Source organism: Filicampus tigris, chromosome 10 (genome assembly GCF_054856515.1).
Source record: "Filicampus tigris isolate MCC_2025a chromosome 10, RoL_Ftig_1.0, whole genome shotgun sequence".
NCBI lineage: Eukaryota > Metazoa > Chordata > Actinopteri > Syngnathiformes > Syngnathidae > Filicampus > Filicampus tigris.
The window spans coordinates 6,705,015-6,722,949 of record NC_141226.1 but is presented as its reverse complement, the minus strand read 5'-3'; the positions used below and the strand labels follow the sequence as shown (position 1 = coordinate 6,722,949).

The 17,935-nt window shown below is 39.9% G+C and overlaps 1 protein-coding gene across 4 annotated transcripts; it reads right to left on the bottom strand.

Annotated features, from left to right (window-relative positions):
- Positions 1-5,851: 5,851 nt before the first annotated feature.
- Positions 5,852-17,480, bottom strand: nop9 (NOP9 nucleolar protein). Of its 4 annotated transcripts, none has more exons than XM_086043927.1 (13): positions 17,365-17,480; positions 16,699-16,785; positions 15,322-15,542; positions 14,130-14,366; positions 10,683-10,862; positions 10,496-10,603; positions 8,533-8,674; positions 8,248-8,440; positions 8,038-8,178; positions 7,791-7,910; positions 7,062-7,229; positions 6,261-6,366; positions 5,852-6,169 (listed from the first exon to the last, which is right to left on the bottom strand). In XM_086043927.1, the coding sequence occupies exons 3-13, from the start codon at positions 15,539-15,541 to the stop codon at positions 6,015-6,017; spliced, it is 1,770 nt and encodes a 589-aa protein (XP_085900053.1). In that variant the 5' UTR covers position 15,542; positions 16,699-16,785; positions 17,365-17,480; the 3' UTR covers positions 5,852-6,014. The 4 variants fall into 4 exon arrangements, with proteins under 4 accessions (XP_085900053.1, XP_085900050.1, XP_085900054.1 ...); XM_086043924.1 differs by having other exon boundaries at positions 7,062-7,274; positions 17,365-17,479; XM_086043928.1 differs by having other exon boundaries at positions 7,062-7,274; positions 17,361-17,445.
- Positions 17,481-17,935: the final 455 nt, after the last annotated feature.

Below are 17,935 nucleotides of genomic sequence, written 5' to 3'. Positions count from 1 at the left end.
GGACACAGTAATGATGGATCGAAAAGGGTCTTTTCCAAACTGTTCTTCTAAAGTTGTGAACATAATTGTTCAAAAACACGTTTAGATGAAGAATTAATTACTGTGTGAGTTATTACTTACAACTGTCATCACTCCATCACATATATTCCAGTTGATTCTCTCAGCGGTGAACTTCATTTGACCCCTTAGAAATTCATAGCCAGCATAAAAACGTGCTTGGTTTAAGAACATAACACAGAAATCCTATTACATAAACTTTAGAGGAGCTGTCTACTTTGGGTTAGCGCTTAGAAGAAGATATGCCATTCCTGTCAATCTTTAAAGATATTGTGATAAATAGACAGTAAAGAGCAACTGGAGGCTCGGAAGTCAAACTAGTAATCTTCTACAGGGACAGACTGTAGCTGCACAGCTAATATTGAGAATTTACTTTGAGATTGGACTTAAAAAGAAGTCAACTCATCAAAGGCAACAGCACAAAGGTATGCTTGATCTCCCTTTGACTCCCCCTGGCTACCAAAAAGGCATTGGATATATTTTTTGTAATTTTCCTACTGCATCCTGGCATGTCAGAAGTGTTGGTCTGAATAGCAAAAGCTGAGTTTGCCACATATCTATCAACTATCAAGGGGATCCACGAGAAGACTCTTGAGAGGAAGAAAAACTGGCAAAGAGACGGGGGTTTGAAAAGAGAGAGAAAGAGGTTAGAGAAATGCTTTGAGGAGTAATGGTTGCTTGGAGACTGTTGTCTAGGAGACCATGAGTCCCTTAGTCCTTTGGTTTTGCGATTGTCCTATATATTAATGTTGATCTTCTCCTTGTTTTACTTTTTTAACAAGTAGATGAATATCCACATAATCATGAGGGCAGAAGAAGAAGAATCGCTCTATTTTTTTAAAGAAGAAGAATCGCTCTATTTTTTTGAAAGGTTGGATTTGATTTCCCAAACAATATGATACAATTTCATTTTGTGACACCAGTTCACTCTCACGCTGTGAGAGCACTCCTCCCTGTCGCTGTCTTTGTCTCTGACTCATTCAGTGGGCATAGACACTGTAATTTTTCTGGTGGGGATGGGAATTATTTTTCGGGGTGGAAGACAGACCGTTTAAAAGACGAACAGCGTCAATTGTTTGCCAGTGAATGCTTTTTGAATGATTTCTCACTTGCAACCAAAGGAGGACTATTTTCAGTCATCTTTATGCATAACCAATGAGTGATTTCCCTGAGGTGTGAGTGTAGTAGGAGTGGATAATACACCACCACTGTGGTGTAAATCGGGCAGGAACAATTCAGATAAAAAAGATATGGTCTCACACTGGGGGGGAAAAGTTCTCAGTGTAATGAAGGTATTTTGAGTTGGTCGTTGTGTTTGGTCAAAGGTCAATGTGATGTGGTCATTGGTGTGGTAGTTTTCATACAATGTGGTCATTTCCTTTACATACATACTGTAGGTAGTGGTACTAAACAAAAAACAAGCCGCGAAGAAGAGGGAGAGAAGCTACAACATGTTAGGCTAGATTTATGTTATATAGACTTGTCACGAGTGAATCAGCAGGCACGTAACTCCATCATAACTGGGATGTCTCGGGTAGACCATCATTCATTGCTAAGGTGATTGCGAAGAGATACAGCACACTGTTATTATTGCTGTGTGTAGGGTTCTTCATCCAGAAAAAAAAAAAATTGTGGGGGAGGGAGTGGTTGGGGGTTCATTGGGGATAAAAAGAAAAGCCTCACAAAACCTGGAACTGGATTTTCACCAGCAAATGGTAAAAACTATTTCTTTGTTTTTCTAATTGTAGACTTGGATTGATATTCCCGGGGACACAGTCATGGTGGTATATGGTGCCCACCACTTAATGAAAGAAAGTAATAATAATAATAATAATAATAATAATAATAATAATAATAATATAACAATAAATAGTTTTTTTTTTGGTGTAGTGTTTTTTTTTTTATTAATAGTTTTTCAGTTAATATCAACATGCCTAGCTGTTGTATGTACAGGTGTGCAATTCGGTCCGGCCATTTTATAAACACTGGAGGTGCCTGTGGTTGCAGGCTTAAACATACAGACTGGACCATAGTCATCATCACAAATGCCCGTGTTTGCGGTGCTCATTTAGTTTCTGCTAAGTTATTGTGGCCATTGGGTTTAACTTAACCTCTTTGTCTTGAAATGTTAAGTAAGTGGTCAGGAATTGTGGAATAAAGGCAAGGTGTTTGTTTGCTGTATGCTCATAGCTAATTGTTTATTCCTTGACAGTATTTTATCAAGTTAAAGATATAATTGGTCAGTATCATGTTATTACTAGTGTGACAACATATTCATATATCATCCTGTCAAATGTAGTTCACTACACAAACCAAATACAATTAAGATAACACACCTCCCCATGACATTAGCAATAACAACGATACACCACAGACTCCACTGTGTACTGTTCAATTGTCAGGAGAAATGCTGAAAAGCACAGCTATCAAATAATACAAGTGACAGAATAGATGAAAAGCCCAACTGCTTTAGGACATTTTGAATTTGACTCAACTGGGTCTCATTTTTAAAAGAAAAACGCAGTAACAACTTTTCTGTTAGCCTAGGTTCCTCTGAGTCCCGCTCCTCTATCATATGGTGTTCCGCAGGGAAGTTATGATGTTCGGCCCCAGTGGCTCTTCTACATCCCACCTGTTGACCTGGGCCCCCTGGCTTCATATCTAAAGCCAACAGTCTCAAACTTGCGTTTTAAATTGGACAGTTATCTAAAATTGGACCAGCATATCAGCGCTGTTGTAAGGTCCATCTTATTTCATCTGAGATAGCTGGCTCAGGAAAAGCCCCTCCTTTCTCATCAGCACCTAGAAACAGTAATCCATGCCTTTGTTACATCTTGGCTAGATTACTGTATTGCACTTTATTTTGGAGTCAGCCAGTCCTCTCTCAAATGTCTCCAGTTGGTCCAAAATGCTGCTGCCGGCATACTACCGTAACTGGAGCTCGGAAGATCGAGCACATAACACCAATTCTGGCCTCCCTTCACTGGCTCCCAGTGCATTTTAGGGTTCAATTTAAGATGCTTCTATTTGTTTATAAGTCTTTAAATGGCCTCGGCCCAGCCTCTCCGAGCTCCTCCACTCTTACGCACACTCCCGGAGCCTCAGGGCTGCGGACCAGGCGCTGCTCGAGGTGCCGAGGACTAAGCGGAACATCAGAGGGGATCGATTCTTCTCTGTTGCTGGTCCTTCCCTTTGGAATGACTTTCCATTGAATGTTAGGCAAGCCGTCCATTGTTAAAACCGTTTGAAGACACATTTCTATTGTCTGGCATTTGAGCCGACCTGAGAATGACAGTTTTCGGCTGTTTTCCGTTTTTACAAAACTTGATTTCCAGTGTCTACAGAGTGTTTTGTGTTAATGTATTGCTTTCACTTGCTGTAAAGGCTATTTTGTTGTTGTTGTTGTTGTGCTTCGTTACAGCTGTAGCTGTTGTGAAATGCGCTATATAAATAAAATTGTATTGTATTGTTAGACTAAGGCTTCAAAGCACATTGACTTCTCGAATAGAATGCATGTGGAATAATTACAACACGTGTCCCAGTATGGTGAAAGAGAAGTTGTCTTCCACACATGTAGAATGCTGCTCAGTCACACTTCAGGGAGGTTTATTCACACTTCTCCAAGATGTGGGAATCATCAAGGTGAATCATCCAATTAGATTAGATGATTAATTCCGTAGCCCATCTTGATGAGACAATTCAGCATATTTATGTTCATGTTAATTGTATTGAACAGTTTGACACTGAGCTACATTTAATCCATTTCACACAATAAAATGGGTGCACAAAGCCCACAATAGAAAAACAGAATAGGTGCCTTTTTTGTTGTTGTGAAGATTAATTGAACAATTAGTTTTACCCTTGAAAATTGTGTTGGTATTAAGCGTTTGTAGAATGTGGTGAGACTGAGTGGAAAACTTCAGTCAAGTGTGTTGATGTGCTGTGCTTGTAATCCACAAAAAAGCTCTCCTTCTCATAAATGTATATTGCAACGACAAACATATCAAACTTTAACATTCATTAAAAAGTAAACATGCCACTAAAAATATTTTGATACTGACAGTCAACTGGAGTGTCACTATTGTGTATCTATGTTGTTCTAAGGTAGCTTTCCTCTAACTAATGCTGTCCTGGTGACTGGGGAAATAATCAAAAGTGACACCCAGAGGTCATTTTAGTACATACATCTATTTCAAGTAAAACAATCTCAACTATAGTGTAGTGGACCCCACATACTCATGGTTTGGCATGCACCTATTCATGGATATTCCACGAAAAACACATATTGAAGGTTTATCAGCATTTTTTTAAGAACTGATTTTTTTTCTCCATCTAATCCATTTCAATGGGCCAATAATACATGGATTTTCGCTATTCGCAGGTGTTCCGTTAACTACCTCCTGCAAATTAGCAGTGGTCCACTTTACTGTAGTAGAAAAAAAATCATGATCAAGGCGATACCCATTTGTGAACTTGTAAAAGAGTGGAGGGCATACGGTAAATAGGAAATGGGCTTTAGGGTAATGCTACCTTTAGCTCAAATGGACTCGCTCTGGTGACCGCATCAGACAAGCCTTGAGTTTCTAAGTCGCAAAAATGTCATCTTAGTAATAGACATGAAATTATTAGAGTGACTATCAGTGTTATTACAATATAGCTGCAATTACTTCTCTTCTTTAGAGCTGTAACTAATGATTACACTGATCAAAAATTTTAACAAAATTTTAGATGCAAATACATTTTCTTGATTATTTTTTTTACACTGCATGATTCTGAATCTGCCCTTGTTTTTCTCTAGCACATCAGGTTTTCATAATATGTTAAATAGTAATAATTTAATAGTATTCATGAATGAATGCATAGGTTCAACAACAGGTGGATTTTTTTTTTCTGAAACGTAATACAGAGGGCTATTGGGGAGTGACTGTTCTCTCTCTCTCTTCACGTGTCTAATGTTCTCAGATACTTATATGCATTCTGATCTCCCACTTTTGCTGACCACATAAAACTGCAGATAATGTGCAGGTTGAGGCAGACAGTATTCTGCCTCTGTACTGCGACTGAAGGAAGAGCACACAGTTGGATGCTGTTCTATGCCAGGGGTCTTCAATCCTGTTCCTTGAGGTCCGCCGTCCTGCCTGTTTTCCATCTCTCCCTGGTATCCAGCTCCTGCAGAACTTGCTAATTATCTTTTCTATCATTTGAATCAGATGTGTTGCAGCATGGACAGATGGAAAACAGGCAGAACAGCGGATGTCGAGGAACAGGATTGAAGACCCCTGTTCTACGCAGAGACCTAACTAGGTTCTTTGACTGAATGTCAGGGCTGATCTCATCGGACTATGCAGCTCACAACTGGTCGGAATGAATGCAAAACTTCTAGACAGCTTCTCAGCTTTTTGGTCGAAAATGATGTGATCCAGACTGTATCTGAGGTGACAAAGTTACTCTGGTTTGCACTCACTATGCCAGCCACAAAAGTGCCTGGGGAAAGATCATTCCCATTAAAAAGACTAAAAACATTCATTCGGAATAGGATTGAGCGGGGAAGACTTGTTTTCACAGTCAATAAAATCTATTGACACGGAGTGACTTTCGAAGCACAAAGATAAAAAGGAGGACTGTCAGTGTTGTTGTCAACAATAGTGCTGCATTTGCTAGACAGGGAAAATTTAATTTGTGGTAGGAAATTTAACCATTAATAATGGATTTGTGTTGTCAGTGCTATTAATACCATTGGATTTGAAAGACAATGTAATAATAATAATAATAATAATAATAAAAACCCATCAGATAATAATGGACACCTCACTATTTAATTTCACATGAAAACAACATTGATCATTTCTGTATTTGAATTTACATACAAATAAGGAATCTTATTAATGTAAAGTGTTTTTCAAATGCTTGCATCAAACAATGGAAAGACAAAAACATTGTAAAATGCTTTCTTTTCTTCACTCAAGAATATCACTGAAAAGCTTGCGTTTCTTTGATTCGCCAGTTTGAATCTCCTGCCAGTGGGCTCGTCTGTTGATAAAGTGGGAAAGAGCAAATTTGGCCCACACATGGCGAGCAAACTGATCTGACCTTAGCTGGCTTTCACTTGGCACTGGAAGTAAGAGTGAGGTAGGAGAGAAGTTCGTTAACACACTGTACATGGCAACGAGAGAAAAAAAAATGTGCTACATTAATCATATTACCAAGCACTTGTGCTATGTTTTGCCTCTGACTGACCGATGCGCTGTTCCATATGGCCTCCAGTACTCGACTGCCCAACCTGGAGCATGCCATTTGAACATACTGACCCTGGATGGATGGAAATAAATAAATGAATACATACATAAATCAAATGAAATGATTGTTCAGCATGTTTGGAGACTATTAGAAACAAAATATGCAATACTTTCTAAGACGTAGGCTCAAAAACATGGAGATTATTAATTGAAACAACATTTAAGTAGTAGAATTCTGATTATCACTTCCAGATAGCACTAATTTGGCATATTTCAATTTACTTCAGATACATTGTACAGCATATCGTTACTGGTGGGTAGAAACCTCCTCAGTCCAAATTTGGAACCCACACATTATTGACCAACCAAAGTTTGAAAATGGCTTTTGCTTAAAGCAATGGTCATGGGTGAGCAAACATGCAGTGCTTTGGTTTCCCGAAAAGTTACACTTTGGGGAATGTGAGAATTTCCTCCAGATGCCAGTGATGTTCTGCAAAAACATTAATGGGTGCCGACGATTGTGGCCAGAACTGTACACTGGTGCATTAAAATGCAAATTAACAAAAAGGGAGGCCATTTTTCAGGCTGACAAAGAAATACAGAACGATGGCAAAGTAGAATGGAATATAAACATGTGTTTAACAGTCACAGTAATGTGGAAGAACTCAGCAAAAAAACTGTGAAAGTGCCACGTCATTACTTTAACTTTACCTCTAAGCAGGTCAATAGCTCTGGTTCACAGAATCAATACAGGCTAAGTGCTCGTACCTCCAGCCTCTTGAGGATCTTGCCTCTTCCCTTGTCGCTGGATGTGGTGATGAGAGCCTGAAGGACGTGGCTGCCGGCGGGGTCAGACGCCAGTGTCAAGAGGTCAGCTGAGGTTAGCGTGCGCAGACTGCTGAGGAGGATGGAGCGCTCCTGGAACCTGACTAGTGCCTGCACCAGCCGAGAGCCGTGGTAACAGATGGATGACAGAGGGACCTAGATGACACAAGCCATACTGGAACATGTTGTGCGTGTGACATTTACTCAACATAAAAAAGACTGAAGACCTTGTAGTGGCTAAGTCCATCTTAAAGAAATTGAGGGTGACTAGACAGCTAGTGACTAGTGACTAACACGTTTGATCGTGTTTGGTGAAACGAGTCTTTTGACAAAGCGCTTATTTTATTTAAATGCGCTTTTAAGTGTAACCAAATGCTCCACAAAATACGTTTGAACCTTTGAAAAATAATAAACATACAACGCAGCAGAATTATGCCTCTCAAAAAACTATTTTGCTCCATCTGTCTATTGACACCTGCACACTGATGAGTACCTCCTACTTAAATAGGTTTGAGAACAGATACAATGGTGACACCTAATGGTCAATTTGGTGACCGACATGTAAGTACCGTACATGAAATGGCTCGTACAGGCGTATTCTGTTATTCCTGGGTTACCATTCATGGTTCAGGTTTACCCTGGTGACCTGAAGGCTCTAACCTGTCAGCTCACCTCTGTCCGCACACTTTCCTCTGTTGTGTCAGAGTGGTAGTACACATCATACGTGAGGAGGGACATGAAGAGAGGGAGACAGTGGACATGCCGGGAGCCAGGCTCGGCGCAGTGAAATGCCTGAGAGAACACGCAACAATTCCATTTGCCAAAAATGAAGCTTTCATGGTGTTATGCACATGCGATAAAACACTTAGGCACAATCTATAAAAGAGGGTTTTGTTAGCAAAATAATAATTAGACTTACACTGAGTAGACTCTGCATCAATTCTCCTTGTCGCTCTTCACCTTCTGCACAGCTTTCTGCCAGTTGTACAATCACACCCATGTGTCCTGAAGCCAAGATGGCCTCCAAGCCTTGGACTAACTCGTCAAATAACCTCGGGAACTTCAAAGATAGAGAAAAGCCTCAGTTATCCCGCCCGTTGGACAATTTGGATTTTCATTTTACACCCACCAGTTTGCATTTGGCTGTGGCTGCTGTCATCCTCTGTACAGGGAAGTTGGCGATGGGATGAAGAGCAAGGTCGACCAGGTGACCCTTGAGATGATTCTTGTACAGGTCTCGGAGAAGAGATTTAGGTGAGAGTTGAATAATACTCTCAATGAGGTGACTCGAAGCCTGGTCCTTGAGAAAAACCAGCAGCGGACTAAAGAATATTGCAAAACAAAACACAGCAAAGTAAGAAATTGCTCCCCCTCCTTCTGTTATGTGGATGTAAAGATCAAATTCAAGCCAGACCTAACTCCTGGGGCAGCGGGGCAACTGGTCAAGTATTCCATGATACTCTTGATGAGCTTTTTGCAAAGTTTGGGCCGTTTCCTGTGACACACAGTCAACATGGTCTGGAACACTGCACTGGCAACCTTGTCTGTGATGCTTACTAGCAAGGGATACATACAAGACAAAAAAACAATAACAACCTTCAAACTTAAACCTTTGTCTCACCAATAATAGCAGGAAGAATCCTATTGATGGCAATTACAGTTGCAGTACTAATAGTATTGTTTTATTATTTCAGGTAGGTACCCATGGAAATCCTACTTACGGACTATAAGCCATGCCCTACCCCTCCCCATCTGAGCCCCTGTGGCTTAAACTATGATTCTGCTTTTGCAGATTTTCCTGATCCCAGGAGCATCACCCTCTCATCTATTCTTAGCTTTTACCCACCAAAATTGTGTTCACTGGTCAATTTTATTGACTGCGCTCCACAGTGAAATGTGAACTGTTCACGTTTTTTTTATATAAATCCACACACATTCAAGCATTCCGATCAGTATTCTGATCTGCTCTGCTCAAATGGCAACCTCATCATGCCAAAAACGCATCATATAATTGTGTGCAAAATCTGTCATGGCACTAGCTACTTTGTGTTGTTTCCAAAAATAAGTAGTTTCTTTCTTAACTACAATAAGATTGGCTGTTTTTGTTTCCTCTTGTATTTGTACACATGCTCTGTCCTCCTTGAATGTGCACTGTTTAGTTTGGCAACTAGATAACGAGAGGCTAAGCAATCTTTCTTCCATTCAAACATTTTGAATTAACGTTTATTTAACCCATTAAGCCCGGGAGAGCATAACCGCGTTTCTACGACTAGAGCCGGGAGCGCTGTTGCATCTTTCTACCTTCCAAACCGGGAGAGCGGATACGTCACTGTCCTTTTTTAAATTAATCAAATTCTCCGTCTCTTAGCCAACTTAATGCATCAGAATATACACGTGACAGTGCCGCGAGACCGCGGAGGATGTCGTGGAATTTTTTGGAGCCGTAGGTAGGCTAATGCCGGACGCCGTCGATCGCTGAGCGCTCTGATTAAAGTAAGTAACGGCAGTGCTATATAGACGACGTGCACGACCAGTGGAACCAGTCGAAAGTGATATGATATGGTTTGTAGACAATTACGATATTGACGTCTTTGTAACAGAATAGGGGGATGTAATTACCACTCGATTTTTTTTTTTAATTAGAATAGTGCTTCTCTTGCACTGACACGTTACTTTTACATCTTCGATTGAAACAGTAAATAATAATACATTCTGCCTGTGTGAAAGCCACATGTCTAAGCTCTTTAATTATTTTGGAATTATGTTTCTGTCTGCTACAGGGGCTGAGATATTAATCATTTTGTAAGTGTTGAATTTCTGGAAGAACTTCAGGTTTTCAAGGGTAATTCCAAAGGCGACCTTAGGTTTTGGGGAGCTGTTGAGAAAGGCTCTTTAGGCCTTAATGGGTTAAAGCACTTTTGAAGCATCACTGCCATTATTATTACTCTGATATACAGTCATTTCACTCGCTTAAAGCTATCACACAAATGCAATTTAGCTTTTTTTTTGCATTCGTTTTAGAACTGTTTACATAAGTATAAAACACGGCAGTGACATACAAATGGAACATGAAACAATACCCGCAGACATAAATTCTCTCGGCACTGTGGAACTGCTGGAGTTCAGTTTAGTTGGTTGACGGTCTACTTCCTGACATCATCATTTAACTCAACCCAATTTTTATAGTATAATGGTCTTAAACTGTCGTTTTAAGAGAAATCTTATAGACATACTCTGCAAATGGGTTTGGTCAATGAACATGTGGAGGGCATTACTGGAATTTTAAAACTTATGTTACTAGAATGCCAGAACAGTCAAAAATACTAGAAGATAACTTGATTCAGTAAATAATTGAGTAGCATGTATACTGGACTTACGTTTAACATTGTCCATCAAAGCCTCTGTGAGGCTTTTTAGTTCATACCAAAAAGATGTAGGAATCTCAAAGTCAGTCAGTTGAGGAGAAGCATTGCGGTCTTTTGCACCTTGTAAACAAAAAACAAGCAAGGCCTAATAGCATATCATAAACAAAATGTGCATAAAAGTATGTGTGTGTGTGTTTACCTGGACGTGACTCAGTGCGGGGAGGTCCCACACAGCCTGCCAGCACATGCAACAGTGTGCGGACGACGTGAGAGCCATGGACATGTTTGACGAACTCTGCGCTGTTGTCTCTCACCACTTGACTTAATGACAATACCTGGACCTCCAAGACTTCCTCACTCTCATCTTCTTCTTCTTTCGCTATTATACCGGTAATTAAATGCAAATAGGAAACAAAATCATACAGTATGTTAGATTGACAAGAGCAGTGTGTCTGAGTTTTGTGAGTCAGTCTCAGGTCTTCAGGAGAGGTTAAGACACTCATGGTGTGTGTGTGTGTGTGTGTGTGTGTGTTCTGTTTAGCCTTCTTGTACAATTTGTGTCATTTTGCCCTACTTGGCCATCATTGGCTGCAGCTGATAGTCAAACCACATTGCTTGGCCATAATATTTGGTGTTATCAAATTGTAGTGTACCCTATTATTGATAAGAAAGTCACTGAGGTACTCTTACTTTTTCTTACAAAATATCTTTGAAACTACCGTACTCCTTTTCAAGGATGGTAGAAAAAGTGAAGAAAAGTAAAATACTTTGTTTGTGAAAATCATATGAGTAGCACTTGCCAAGATTAAAGATGTGCATGTGTGAACTTGTCTCTGAACCTCTATCTGTCTCTTGATCACAACGCAACCAGCTGAGCAAGATGGTTGATCCACGAAGCCTGGATCCTGTTTGAGGTCTCTTCCTTACAGGGAGTTTTTTTTCCTGCCTCCATCACCAAGTGCTTCTTCGTGAGGGGTTATTAACTTGATTTAAGGCAAGACTAGAGCAAAAGTCACATTGGATTTGCAGTAAATATTCATTGGGTTACTGTATGTTTTGGGTGAAGTTCATCTTTTGTTGCTTTTGTTCTTCAAACAGTAATTTTGTGTGCAACTGATGCATAGTTCATTTTTTTAGTAGCCTGTTAATCCTTAAAAAACGAAAACAACACTTGTTTGCTGTTTTTGTACTCAGGTCAAAATTGTATATGAGTGTTGCTTTGGCATCATCAAGTGGCATCTTGGGGCCAAGAACTATGTTGGAGTGAGTTTACTCCTTGAGTAATTCGGGTACCGCGGTTCCAACAAATGCTTGAGGCATTTTTTCTGCCACAGGTGCCCGCTTATTTATGTGTACACTGTCAGGAAGAAGTAGTCGGTAACCGCGGCAACAATTGTTCATGCTATGCATGACAGTAACACGCTGCCACGCGATCGAGAAGGCCAAATTAAAAATAAACCTTACCGAATAATATAGACATCAATGAGTTGGTACAATTTTATTTTCAAGTTGTTCCCGGCAGCATGTCGCGGCGTATGACGGTTGACTTGACTCATCTTCCAGACTGTGTTTGGGGCGCTTATATTGCCGTCACAAACTGGTGTTACTGATGTCAACAACACAACATCATCCTGAAATAGCGTTCAATGGCTAATTAAAAGGTCAAGTCAACCCAAAAATTGTCTTCACAATTATATGTTGTATGTGCATCTACTAGTCTAAACATGGCATTCTGATGACAATTTTGTTTGTGGAATATAAGTCAAGAAGCAAAATCCATCTGTTTTTTTCCATCCCAGGGGGCGGCCATTTGCCACTTTATGCCGACTGAAAATGACATCACAGTTGCTCAGAGCTCAGGTAACAACCAATCACAGCTCAACTGTTTTCTGAAGCTGAGCCATGATTGGTCGTTATCTGAGCCCTGAGCAACTGTGATGTCATTTTCAGTCGACAACAAGTGGCAAAATGGCTGCCCTCAGAGATGGATAAAAACAGATGGATTTTATTGCTTATCCCATTAAGTCCGGGAACTGTGTTTCTTCCCTAAAAGCCGGGAGAGCATTTACTTCATCACATCATTCATTACCTAATTTTCTCATTTTAATCTAATTCTCTGTCTCTTAGCCAATTAAATTAATCAGAATACACAATTAACGGCGTCGAGACCCTGACGAGGATGTCGTGGAATTTTTTCGAGCAGTAACGGCGGACGTGCAGATGATTGCGTGAGCTCTGAAATAAGAAAGTGATATAGACGACCGTGATTCATGGTTAAGAAATGTTTGTAGACAATGACGATATTAACGTCTTTGTAGTATGGTAATTACCACTCAATTAAAAAACTAAAAAATAGTGCTTCTCTTGCACTGACACTTTATTCTTACATCTTCGATTGACATGTTTAAGCTCTCAAATTCTTACTACTACAGGGGCTGAGATATTATTTTGTAGGTGTTGAATTTATGGGGCGCGGCATGGTGAGCAAGTGGTTAGCACCTCCGCCTCACAGTTCAGAGGTCGTGGGTTCGATCCCGGCCCTGGCCTCCCTGTGTGGAGTTTGCATGTTCTCACTGTGCCTGCGTGGGTTTTCTCCAGGTACTCCGGTTTCCTCCCACATCCCAAAAACATGCATGGTAAGTTGATTGGACACTCTAAATTGCCCCTAGGTGTGATTGCGAGTGCGGATGTTTGTTTGTCTCCGTGTGCCCTGCGATTGGCTGGCAACCAATTCAGGGTGTCCCCCGCCTACTGCCCGAAGACTGCTGGGATAGGCTCCAGCACTCCCCGCGAGTTTTAAGAGGGTGATTCTATAGTTGCCCTTAGATTTTGGGGAGGTGTTGAGCCAGGTGCTTCAGGCCTTAGTGGGTTAATTCCTATTCCACAAACACAATATCAAGCAGAATATCAAGTTTAGACTAGCCACAAACACAATATCAAACTGAATATCAACTTTAGACTAGTGAGGCTGCATAGAACATATTGTAAAGAAGGTTTTTGGGTTGACCTCCCCCATTTAAAGTAATTAAAAAAAAAACTACTTAATTACGCTAACACTGTATTGTACGGTGCCTGTTGCCAGCATTTAGCGGCGGCTCCAGCGACTAGCAGCGTTCAAGTGACCCATATAGGCTGGCAAGAGCCGTCCGATTACTTTTCAAAGGCAGTTCATTAGAAATAAATAACTCTAAACACTTTGATGCTGACAGACTGACACAGTTGCTGTTCTTTCTGATCAATTTTTAACAAACCAGGCTTACTCAAGTTGTTGTTTTAGCCCGCAAAATCGGTACTGTGCTACTGATGTCTCTTTATCTCAGACCAAAATCTACGGGGGGAGATTTGTCTAAACTCTCACTAGTGTTTCGAGAGGAAAATAGTGTGCTGCTATGCACAGTTTACGGTTATGTATAAAATGTTGATTATCTAAAAATGAAACAGTTGGTGTTCATTATTAAGTGGTGATGTCTTTTTTTGTCTTCTGTGTTCATAATTGTTCTTCAACCAAGCAAAATAATTCATGGGGCGACAATCACTTGCGGGTTTTCACTTCATAATTTTGGGATTATGAGGCTTTTAAAAAATATGGACGTAATGGAACTATTGCATCACACAATGATGAGTACAGTAAAACAATTGAATATACCTGTCAACCTGGACACCTGTCTGACTGCGCTCTCCACTACATGGCCGCCACAACGGTCACAAGAGATGGGTTTAAAGTCAGAGCCTGATTGTCCACCCAGCTCAGCCATTACTTTTGCCACCTGAGCAGGACTTGACAGCGGGAGCAGGCGCTGCAGCGTGATGCTTCCAGTGCGATCCATTGCCACCAGGCTTGCTTTACCTTTGACTTCACTCAGAACATTTTCTATAAACATATCTGCAGAAAAGAGTAAAAGTAACATGTCAAACACACACACACACATTGGAAGTTAATTGACAACCAAGTAATTCTATTGTCAACTACCTAATCAAGAAAATGTATCTGTTTTGAATTTTGTCAGATTGCGATGTCACAATTAGGCAATTTAAATTAATCCAGCCTCAGAGTTTTCCTGCTCATGATTTGGAAGCTAGACCAAGCGAAGAGCCGCCATTTTCGAGCATCAGATAGACTACACAGAAGGATTATGACAAAAGTAAAAGGTAAGCAGAGCTCCCGTTTTAGGACAGATTAACAATAGCGATGTTATCTTCTGATAAGTGGCTCTGACACATTCCCAAATCAGGGTTCCTACACATTTGTCATTTCAAAATTCCATACTTTTTTCCAGACTTCTCAGTAAAAAAAATCTAATTTGTGACATTTGAGTAAATACATGTGTATCATTCTGATTCTTTCTATAATTTCAAATAATTTCCAGATGATTTTAGCTAGGTCATTTAGCTCATGCAAATAAAGACCAAACCCAAATAAAACCATTTTTTCCCCCTGCATTGTTAGAGATGTGAAAATATTTCACACAGTGTGCAACCAGAATTTGCCCAAGGCAGTCACTAGAACGTATACTCACCCACCACAGAAGTTACAGCAAAAATGTGCTTTTACAATGTTAAGGTGTTGGAGAATTCTTAAACAGCATATTTTTTAAATTATTATCATTATTATTATTATTATTATTATTGAAGTAAGCTAGTTAGTGCCAAGCAGTGTAGAACTGCACTGGACCATACTAAACTGCTACTGTATGTTACCTAAATTTGAGAGAATCTTCCTAGATCACAAGGTCTAAAATGATCTCATTGTGCAAATGTTCTACATGTGGTGGCCTGTTCATTACCAATAATTATTGATCAAAATTCACACCCAACTTATAACATCACTTCAAACTCACCTCTCTCCTCAGCATCATCAAAGTCTTCATTCAATCTCTCCCCAACTCGCCGATAATAACCAACACTCATTGCATCGAGCCGCTTTGGTCCAGCATCTCCTTCTGTCTTTGACCCATCTTCAACTTTTTTCCTCTTGCTCTCTCCTCCATAGCCCGCTTCCTGGCCTCTCTTTTTATTACCTCCTTTCTGAGGCTTCTTCACCTCTGCCTTTTCCAACATTCTTTGAATGAGAACAATATGCATCTTACTGTCATGACTATGATGTTCCATTTGTGCCAAAAATATGTTATGTGTCGATGATACGTGTCTATGGGGTTCCATTTGTGCCAAAAATATGTTATGTGTCGATGATATGTGTCTATGTTATATGTCCATGATACGTGTCTATGTAATGTGTCGATGATAAGTGTTTGTTAGACGTCCATGATGTGTCTATGTTATGTCGATGATACGTGTCTATGTTAAGTGTGGATACGTGTCTATGTTATGTGTGGATGATAAGTGTCTATATATGTTAGACGTCGATGATAAGTGTCTACGTTAGACGTCCATGATAAGTGTCTATGTTAGACGTCCATGTAAAGTGTCGATGTTAGATGTCCATGTAAAGTGCCGATGTTGGACGTCGATGACAAATGCCGTCAGTGTTTAATAAAATCGTTATAAATAAAATAATACGTATAAAAGTATGCATGCGATCCTGTTAGCTCATTCCTACCAACGTTGCGAGACAACGACGCTTTATTTACAGTCGGGATCAACTTTTGGGTATGTATTATTTTCAGCATCTATTAATTTCTTTTTATTTTATTTTTTTTTAGCCCGAGTCTATCTATGTGCTGTGCACTGTTTCTACACCTAGATGTCAGTAATGCCAAAGGCATTGAACTCAATGCGGCCATGATGTGAAAGACAGGAAAACTAATTATTATTACGTGAAGGCGAAGACCTTCATTATTATTATTAAGTCAGATTTATTTGTCGCTTTTCTGTACGTTGCTAAACGGACCAAAAACTCTCCCCAAAAGGCCGACGGAAGGCACAGGCCCAGCAGGTTACCATGAAAAAAAAAAAAAAAGACATTTATAGAGGCTGAAAATAAGACACACGAAAAAGTTGACCCCGGCTGTTAAACAAAGCGGCGTTTCGCAACGTTGGTGGGAATGAGCGAACAGGACCGCATGCAAACATATCAATTTTATTAAACACTGACGACATTTCTCATCGGCGTCTAACATCGACACTTTACATAGACGTCTAACAGACACATATCATGGACGTCTATAGACACTTATCATCGACACATAACATATTTCTGGCACAAATGGAACACCATACATGACAACCGACAACAAAATCCGTAAGAGGCTTTTTACCTTTCAAAAGTATTTGGCCAAAGATGATGACAGATGACGCCAGATGTTATCAGTTTGGGATGTGTCGGTCTGACCACCGTAACTAGACTGTAATGACAAAACGTTTACTTTTTGGGGTGCAGAATTCACAACAATAGCAACGGGGCAGAGTGAATTTTTAAGTGCGGTGCAAACTCACTTCAAAATATATGAGATTAGTAAAGGAAAAGTCTATATACAATGACGATCGCTCTCAAAGATAGGGCTTGTAACAAGCTCATTCTAAAACGTTCATGTTGCCAGTCTAAAGTCTAAACAATTTTAAGACATTTGAATTCGGTTTTAATCTACCTTAGTATTTCACCGAGTCCACTTCAATCAAGGTAAAACAACACTTTCACATTTCTTTCATTATTTGGTGGTGAACTGGTTGGAGATATAAGTGATACGACTGTTGTCGTTTTCTTTTAAAGAAGTGGACACATTTTAGAATTCTCAATTCAAATACAGAAACGTGTTTACTGTATCTGGCAGATTTGTGAAAATGTATAACATTACAACGTAGTGATATACTGTACATTCGAGCACGGCAAGTAAGCTATCCTTGAAAACTTCCAAAATTAGTTATGTGCAGCATTTTAGAACGAAATAAAACATGAGTAGCATAAAGAGAAAAGACGTACTCACGTGCAGTGCACAAGCCGAACAATTCTACTTCTGGTGTGTACACACCGTGACCTCTTCTTCTTCTATGATTTGGCACAGTGAAGAATTGCAAACTGCCGCCACCTACAGCATCGGCATATGTGACGTTAAAAACCACGTTCGTGTACAATCTGGAGTTTTTTATAAGTGTCTTTCTATGTTTATTCATTTGTTATTCCGGCGCTCAAAATAAAACAAAGAAATACGTAAAATACAAATAAGTCTGACATGAATATTTCTGATTGATCTGTGCATTTGCAGCCATACCGAATTCTAAAAATAAAAGAAACCTACATGCAGTTTGGTGCAAGATAATGTGAAAATATGATGCTCACATTGCAGCCTCTTTCATTTCCTATGCCAAGAGGAATTTGATTCCAAAATTAATATATTAATAAGATAGTCCATCTGTTTTTCTTGAAACCAAAGAAAAGGAAAAAAGGCTCTGCTAAACCACAGTTGGCGCCGTTTGTACACTGAATCCTAAAATTATAGAACACTTTTCCCCCCCTTGACACCCTGGTTGAAATCGACTTTGAGAGGGGTATCCTGC

Bases quoted from the DNA above. Each gene is read 5' to 3' on its own strand.
- nop9 (XM_086043924.1), bottom strand. From the start codon at position 15,541: ATGTTGGAAAAGGCAGAGGTGAAGAAGCCTCAGAAAGGAGGTAATAAA. The intron at 8,675-10,495 runs GTAAGTCCAGTA...ATCCCTTGCTAG, and splicing joins TTTGATGGACAATGTTAAAC to TAAGCATCACAGACAAGGTT. The intron at 6,367-7,061 runs GTACGAGCACTT...CCATCCATCCAG, and splicing joins AGATCCTCAAGAGGCTGGAG to GGTCAGTATGTTCAAATGGC.